Below are 8788 nucleotides of genomic sequence, written 5' to 3' on the forward strand. Positions count from 1 at the left end.
CTTAATATACTTTCATTGTTCATTCATACATTGTGATATGTTCCATGCAATATTGTTTAATTACCTTTATCTGATGTCTGTAGTGGTTATTCCTTTGCAGAGAAAGAATAAGGATTGTTTTTTTTTTTTTTATTAAACTGGATCAGCTGCTAAACTAATGTTACAAGTATTCAGATATTAAATGCAGTGATTGAGTTTAACTCTTTCAAAGGGCTCAAACTTTATGCTGAACGTGGTATTTTAGTTAGGCTATTTATAATGGATGTTTACAAAGATTTTATTACTAGTGTTATTATTTGGTTTTAATTTGTCATAAATGACACATACACAATATCCAAGAAAAAATACAGATACACAGATATCCAAAGCAGTAAGAAGCCTTTGAAATATGAATAGCCTATGCGAAGAATTATCGTTATTATATTATTATGATAAAATAAAAGACTTCCAGCCAAACCTCAATGTTACAAAGTTTCTCAGAAAGGAGCACTCAACTTATCAGGTCTGATCGATTGTGCGTATTGATCACTGCGGACTGCGACACTGAGTCACGCGTGTTTTTAAATCTCCGGCGGGCTACTGAGCAGGTTTAGTAGAATTAGCCGTCAAAACACAACAGTTGGGGAGGTAAACATTAACCAGAGCCGTGTGTTTGCGTGTCAAAGGAAGGTTTCACTGTAGAGGGAACATGACGGCGGCTAGTTCTGCGTGGTGTAAAGGACAGATGTTGTGCAGGTATTCTGTGAATCTGCACCAAGCGCCCAGGTAAACACGTTTTACTATCCATGTAATAGCCTATAAATAGATTAGGCACTTGTTTAAAAGCCTATGTGACGTTATGTATGGATTACCTGGAAGCTAACAGTATTATTTGAGATTTCCTTTGGCTAAACCTGAGAGCATGCAATCGTCTGGCGTTTATCTAAGTGCAACTCTCAGACTGAAACTAATTAAACATACTTTTTACATTTACATACATTTTTTTTATGTTAACGTACCATTAAACCGAACTTTGATCCCCTTTTAAGCCTGCATTTTGTGAACTTGGTGACTATGTGTTTCTTCACCCAGCTTTAACAATATCTTTGCTGAGGTGAGTGTATTACATTATGTTCTAGTAATACTTATTTATTTAAGACACCAGGATCATTATTAACACGACCATCAGACAGTTTTCCAAACCTGATTTAATCATTTGCTGCACCTCTGAACTTTGTCCTGTAAAGCCACACCAACCACTTGTTAACAGCGTATCTGTGCCTCCACACTGTGTGCATTGAATCTGTGGCTGGCTGTGTTCAAAAGAAAGTTTTGTTTTGGCTTGAATGCTACTTTGTTATTTATGAGGGGGAGCCATGGGAAATGCATTACTAATTATAGTTCCCAATTAAAGCCATTGGCCCATGAGGTTATTAAAAGAGAAGTCCCACTGACCTTGAAAGTTTTTGAAAGGATTTCAGAATAATAAAATAAAGCCTTAGAAAAGTGTTTGTGTATTAACAGACGGCCTTGAAAGTGCTCCAAATAAGTAAATATATGCGCAATATGGCTCCCTAATCCCTAAGTGGGCATGTACCAACTATTCTCTTTAGGCTGTTCTTGGTTTAGCACTTCACATCATGTGACAAATCCTGAAATTGAGGTTAATGTTGACATTTAAGCAGCTTTAACATGGTTTCAGAGTTATGATGAAATTTTTAGTTTATAAAAAGCTATGAAAGTCATTAAAACATCCTTGGATTTGAGGTCCAATGTGGGAGCTCTGCTTAATAGACATACTAAAGTAGCTGGTGAAGCTGTTGACACTGTCCCTTCTGATTTCATGGGGGAAAAATTATTACATTTTTGCTTATAAGTTTTTTATGTTTTTACGTAAGGCAGTGGCTTTCCTTTTTTTAGCCACGGTTTCACACGCATGTATTGAAATGACAAGCTATATGTAACACAGTTAAAATGAACAATAATATCTTTGGCATGTGTTTTGTGATTTTGAGCCATAAATAAATATACTTTTACCTTGATATAGTAGTAGTATTACTGTTTAGAATATTCCCTTTTTGCTTTCATGCCATTATTATAGTCCTTCCCGGCTAGCTTTTTTGGAACAGCCTGAACACACGACAGACTCACGTCTTACTCCTCTGTTCTCTGTCTTTGAGAGACAGTTATTCATGTTGAAATACTGATTGGAGCCTCTTAGATTGTAACAATAGTTCTTAAAGTGAGTGATATTCCCATTTTAACGACTCCAGAGTGGGTGAAAAGAAGTTTTATGCTGAAGACACAAGCTATGGCATTCAGCCCCCTCACTCATACAGTATATTCAAAGAATATCAAAGAATATTAGCATGACTATCTTTTAACCCATATGTCATGCACATCTCCATGTTCCTTTTAAGTTTGTCAAATTTTTTTTTATATCGATAACTTCTCTGTTTTATGTCGTTGCTTTGAGCCTTTGTGAAACTTTCTTTCTTCTTTGTTTCTGTGTAGGAGGTTTTCAGAGAGTAGCGACAAAGGCTGGTTCCGTTCCTTATTTGTGCACAAAGTCGATGCCAGGAAAGATGCCCACTCCAACCTGCTGTCGAAGAAAGAGACCAGCAACCTGTATAAAATTCAATGTAGGCATAAGAGCTTTTACTTACTTACGAGTGAAGGTTTATTTTCATTAAGCGTGTGGTTGCAGAGGGCCAAACACAAGAGAATTTGATACAGTTACATTATATTATAATGAAATGGATTGTGTTTTGAGTCTCAACAATCTATCATCCATTTGTCTCTGCAGAACAGCTAAATAACAGCTAAATAAATCATGGTGATTAAATTCAATCCACGCTGGCCTCAGTGACCTCAGAGAAGGCTGAAAGTTGCATGGGCTGCAAAGGGCTGGACTGTATAATATTGTGTAACAAGTTATCACACATGTGCAACATATATTCAGCAATGAGTTATTCTATAATAATGTTGTGTGTCAAGTCTGGAATTTTTTTTAAGAGACATCAGAACAATTTGTCTGGTTTTCTTTTGAGCCTGTGGTGATAACTGTGTCTGTCTCTTGTAGAGAAATCTCTCATTCTCCCCAGGCTTTGATCTTTTTTTGCCACGCACATCTCACCATGTAGGGATTTCAATTTGAACACTCTATCAGCCATAGCCTATAACCTACTGAAAGCGAATCAGTTTTGTATATAGAAGTCTTTGCTGAACCGAAGTGTGAAATTACTTTGTTGAAGAATTTGATTGTTGCTTGTATTTTAAAAAACACCCATTCCTGATAAGTCTGTCTCTCTTTCTTTTCTTTTTTTCCTTTCTTTTCAGTTCACAACGTCAAACCAGAGTGCCTGGAAGCATACAACAGTCTAGAGTGAGCATGTTCACTGCTTTAAAACATTCCCTGCATTAACTCCACCAATCAAGTTATATTTTCAATCCTTGGCTTGTTTCATTAGGCTTCTGTCAATAGTAAAAATTTTTTTAAAACGTATAGAATATATTTCCACGCAGTCTAGTAGACAAATCAGGTAAGTTATGCTTTGAGTCATAGAGCAGCTAATTAGATTTTGTTGATGATATAATTTTAGAGTTGCCCATATTCACAAGATGGACTTTATTCCATGGTATTCTTGCAGAATCATAAAAGTAATTTAGCGTAAAATTGAAGTAATAGAATTAATGTCCTTAGGTGTATCACATTTGGATAATTGTGGACTTGATGCTCTCTGAGTGCCCTCTAGTTGGTCATTGTGGGGAAGTGACAGTATAACTGTTGGCACATTCGCACAATCAGTGTGTGTGAAGAGATTTTATTTTATGCTGACCTCAGGGCTGAGGTGCAAAACAGGCTCCATCGGGACCCGGACTACCCATGTGAGGTGGTCGGAAGCTGGAATACCTGGTACGGAGAACAGGACCAAGCTGGTAAGCAGCAGTGCAACAGTTAAAAGAAGAGGGGATCTCTTGTTGATCACAGCCAAAATAGATTAATTTTTCTCTCTCAATGCCTCAGGAGCAGCGCCACTTAATTTGAGTGGCTGCAGTTTGTGCTGTAAATTGTTTGGAGGAGCATGACAGTAAAATGTACAGACACTACCAGATGACTCAGTGCCAACGCTTCTCCTTCTACATATGATGATTTACAGTGTATAGTGTACATTAAGAGCATTCAGCGAGAGCAAGAAGTGTTCACAAGGTGATAGAGCTGTCTCTTGGTGGTGTGGGTGGCATCAGCCCTTACACGGTGCTACAGTGACATCTGCTGTTCTGTTTTTGCAGTGCATCTATGGCGTTACAGAGGAGGCTACCCAGCCTTGACTGAATGCCTCAAGAAGCTGAACAATAACAAGGTTGACTGTGAACTGTTTATTCATCTTTTCCAGAGATGCCAAAGAAAAAGCTGATATTTAAAGTGCACTGATTTGAGTTTTATCTCTTTGCACAATTTTAGTTCACACTTGAGCAGTAGAAAAGCACTTGATAGTACATGCTTGTATATTCATTATTTCACTTAAAACCTCTTTATCTCTCCTCAGGAGTATATAGAGTTTAGGAAAGAGAGGGCCAAAATGTTAATTTCAAGGCGAAATCAGCTCCTCCTGGAGTTCAGTTTCTGGAATGAACCCTTGCCCAAACCAGGACCCAACATCTATGAATTGCGCACCTATCGCCTCAAGGTATTCACAAATAGTACATTACATTACAGTACATTTACATTACATTTATTCATTTAGCGACTTACAATCCCAAAAGCTTTTGGGAACCCTATAATGACACTGATGCTCTGTTAAATCACTCAAATATCACATCACTAGAATGTCCTCTAGGTTAAAGGGTTGAGTACTTTTGATTGCATCTGTATGTAAAATACGCACAGCAGCGCCTACATAAACAGAATGTGGGAACCGCATTGTATTCATTCAGGAGTCAGCATTATTGACATTGTCATGCTGAGGTAGGACCCACCTTGCGGGAGCCTTTTGCTGTAACACTCCAAATGGACCTTTGGACATGGCTTTGTACAATTCCAGTTTTATAGTATAGTTGTAGGTACAGTTTTGGTTATATGGTTATAAACACATCACTACCATTTCACTTATTTTCAAAATGTTATGTATTTGCATACTTTTGGGCTGCCTGTAATAGAATTCTCCTCTTATCTCTCTTTATCAACAAAGCATATTTTAGCTCTTAGATCAGGGACTGTCAGAGTTAATGTTTTGGTAAACCTGACCCTGCTGTGCCCATTAATACCAAGAGGTTGGTTATTTTGTCTGGTACTATTTTTCACATTTTGCCCATTATGGTTTTGTGCCCCTCCAAACGTTGCCTGTGTGATTTGCACTTACTTACTCATAGTTGACTAATTGTACTGAGGAGTGAGCTGTTGTGGGCACAAATGGTGAGGTATTCAAAACATCGTTATGATAAAATCTGAGTGCAACCAACATTGAAGTCCTACCTCTTTATTATTTATTTTATTAATTTAATGTCATATTTCAGATTTAAAACTGGGTTAATATTTTACCACCTGTGTTTCAGCCAGGAACTATGATTGAATGGGGAAACCTCTGGTAAGGCTCAAAAAGTGTAATTTGCTTAATGTGTTAATAATTGATATCAGTTGTCTCAACTTTTTTTTTTAGTGTTCCGTGTCAAATACTACAGGTGATCATTATAACCCTGTCTTACAACAGGGCGAGGGCAATAAAATACAGACAGGAAAACAACGAAGCAGTGGGTGGGTTCTTCTCACAGATCGGCGACCTATATGTTGTTCATCATTTGTGGGGTGAGTATGTAACAAATGTATATCACCATAGTGTTTTGGCTGTTTAGGAAGTAGGCATGGGTAACTTTTAGAAATTGTAGCTAATGTACGCTTTGAATATGTATTGGCAGATGCCACATGAGTTAAAACTGGTGGAAATGATGTTGTGTGACGTCTTGTTCAAAATACATGTAATGTTTGAGGGGTTGATCATTAAAAGAAGGTGATAATGCAGTATTCACTGAAGTAGAAACACAGCATTTATTTTATCCCCTACATGTTGCTATCTTGTCCATACTGTCATTTTTCTTTTCTGTACACATGACATCTATTGCATGTCTGTCAGTCCTGGAGGAGAAATTCCTCCTCTGTTGCTCTTCATAAAATTTATTTCTCACTTTCACCTTTTTTCTCCCTGTTAAAAGGGTTTTGGGGAGTTTTTCCCCAAATGGGGGGTCTAAGGATGGATGGAGTGGTATGCTGTACAGGTTGTAAAGACCCTCGAGGAAAATGTGTGATTTGTGATATTGGACTGAATAAATAAATTGGACTTGCATTGAATTGACTCACATTTAAAAAAAACAAAAAAACAAAAACAAATTTAGAACAACATGGATGATATAATTTTACATTAGGGCAATTACTGTTGTTTATGTTGAATACCTATCACAGAAATATGTGGATGTTATCTACGAAATAGTGAGATAACTGTATAAAATCTAACATATTTAAATGCAGATGGATGAGTTTACTCACAGCAATTTTAAGGGCGTTTATATAACTTTCTAAAATGTCAAGTTCCAAAAACTTTTTTTTTGTCTCCAGCTTCTGAGGATTAAACCAAACATTTGTTTTGAAGCTAAATGTTTTATGAGAGTGACATAAATTCATTCACACCCTATGTAAAATATGGTTTGGTTATTTGTGTTTACAGCTTATGAAAGCCTCCAGTCTCGTGAGGAGACCAGGAACTCTGTGTGGCTGAAGGAGGGATGGGATGTAAATGTGTATTATACAGGTAGGGGAGATGCAAACCACCCACACATATCTTCTAATAAATAGAACCTGTTAATTGGAAGAAGTGGAAGTTACCTGGACTACCACTACCTCTGAAGCATAGTGGGCAACGGATGAGAGTTTAGCCCCCCTCAGTGACTGTAGAGAAGAGAGCCAAAAGGTAGATGCTGTGGAAGTGAAGGGAGTAAACACAAATTAATTTATCAAGGGCAGTCTTGTAGGGGAAGCAGCAAAGTAACTGGGTAAGCTCAGGGTTATATATGAGTTAGCATATTAGGTAGGAAATGGTGTTGTTTCAGCAACATAAAGGTGTATATATCTGGGATTGTTAAACATGGTAAGCTTAATGTAAGCAGTGAACATGAAGTGATGACGATATTCTTATGAACACAATAATTAATTTAATTCTGCTTTACAAGACATGTACCAACCTGAACTGTGAAATAATGTTGATAACCTGCTTCATCTTGAATCATATAAAATTTCAGAAGTTACACTTTTTATTTATTTATATCCTTTTTGAAATAGAAATGACAGTAAGTCAGTCCTTTGAGTTAATGTTAAACTCATTAACATGCTTCTCCTGCTCTGTCGTCAGTGCCTTTGGTCAGAAGCATGGAGTCTAGAATAATGATTCCCACCAAGAGTTCACCTTTACAATAAGAAGATGGCTGAAACTGGGAGACTCTCTTTCACTAAAACTCATTCTCCCGCTGCCGGAGGAACGTGTAGATTTTTTAAAATCTGCTGGATGATCTGTGTTTCTTTTGAAGTATGCAAACAAAAACATTTTTTTTGATTTTATGTTTGCACATGAGCCAGCTAGTCATGACAAGTTATAATGTGTTTGTGTGCATATATTTTGAGAATCTTGAAATGCTCACGTTTCAGGACATTCAGGTCAAATGTGTGGAAAAAAGGAATGATGAAGTGGCAAAATGTATACAATATGTATTACATTACTAGTGTGTGTGTGTATCCTACACTACTGAGTGATTACATGATTGTGGAGAGCTAAGTGGAGTATGTTTTAATCTTGAATTATGTCAATAAACCGTGTATTTGTTTTTCACAATGAAGGAAAGGTCTCCATCCAGTCCTGTATTACACTTTTAAGACTAGATGTGAATTATGCTGAATGAGATCAGACAACTGTGACTGAAGCATGTTTGATAAATTAAACTTGACTACCTCAATCATTAAAAGATCTTATCATTTCGCCTGTTAAAAATCTACAGTTAGATGTGTAAAGAGCCAGGAGCAAATCTTTAACTTCTCACATGAAGTTGTTGGTATTTTCAAAAGTTGACTAACACAAAGCAGCGTGGCCATTGTTATAGCCTCCTCAGTACCAATGTTACAAATAGGAATCTGGAGCTTGGGAGTTCTAGTCAGTCAAGTTTTCAGAAATATTACAGAAAGCTTAATATCAATATATTTTAAACTACACTGGACTATAAAAGGCTTTAAGCTTTTATATAGTAATACAACTATTAAAACTTGTATACCACCGTGTTTTAAATGGTTACAGTCTGAAATCCTTCTCATTGAATTATTAAAAGGAAAATAAGTTTAGTAGGGAAATCCTGCTCTCCTGCAGAGAGCATATTTTACTTTTCCAAAAGAAGATGTTTCAATTCCAAAATCATTGCTAATAATCTGTTGCTAACACCACCAGATTTTGGAACATGGCTACAGGGATTTGATCCCCTTCAGCTGCAAGAACATTAGTGTTGTTGCCTGATGTTGGATGATAAGGCCTGGCTCGTAGTCCATGTTCCAGGTCATCCCAAGGTGTTGGATGGGGTTAGGTCAGGGCTCTGTGTAGACCAGTCAAGTTCTTCTGCACCAACCTCATCAACACATCTTTATGGATCTTGCATTGTGCATGAGGAATTGTTATGTTGAAACAGTAAAAGGCCTTCCTGAAACTATTGTCACAAAGTTGGAAGTAAGCTATTTGGATAAAACAGTGGCTTTCTACCAGGAAGTCAGGACAATCACATA

General features: G+C 37.1%; 1 protein-coding gene across 1 annotated transcript; it reads left to right on the top strand.

Annotated features, from left to right (window-relative positions):
* The first annotated feature begins 598 nt into the window (after positions 1-598).
* On the top strand, positions 599-7986 carry nipsnap1 (nipsnap homolog 1 (C. elegans)). The gene is made up of 10 exons (XM_038704291.1): positions 599-765; positions 2494-2621; positions 3319-3364; positions 3824-3918; positions 4273-4343; positions 4530-4670; positions 5536-5567; positions 5691-5785; positions 6699-6782; positions 7380-7986. Exons 1-10 carry the CDS (start codon positions 689-691, stop codon positions 7442-7444), a joined length of 834 nt encoding a protein of 277 aa, XP_038560219.1. The 5' UTR covers positions 599-688; the 3' UTR covers positions 7445-7986.
* The last annotated feature ends 802 nt before the right edge of the window (positions 7987-8788 follow it).

The sequence above is a fragment of the Micropterus salmoides genome, unplaced genomic scaffold (genome assembly GCF_014851395.1).
Source record: "Micropterus salmoides isolate LMB-PRFRI ecotype aquatic unplaced genomic scaffold, ASM1485139v1 Ms_hic_scaffold_7, whole genome shotgun sequence".
Taxonomy (NCBI): Eukaryota; Metazoa; Chordata; class Actinopteri; order Centrarchiformes; family Centrarchidae; genus Micropterus; species Micropterus salmoides.

Bases quoted from the DNA above. Each gene is read 5' to 3' on its own strand.
- nipsnap1 (XM_038704291.1), top strand. From the start codon at position 689: ATGACGGCGGCTAGTTCTGCGTGGTGTAAAGGACAGATGTTGTGCAGG. The intron at 3,919-4,272 runs GTAAGCAGCAGT...CTGTTTTTGCAG, and splicing joins CGGAGAACAGGACCAAGCTG to TGCATCTATGGCGTTACAGA. The intron at 6,783-7,379 runs GTAGGGGAGATG...CTCTGTCGTCAG, and splicing joins TGTAAATGTGTATTATACAG to TGCCTTTGGTCAGAAGCATG.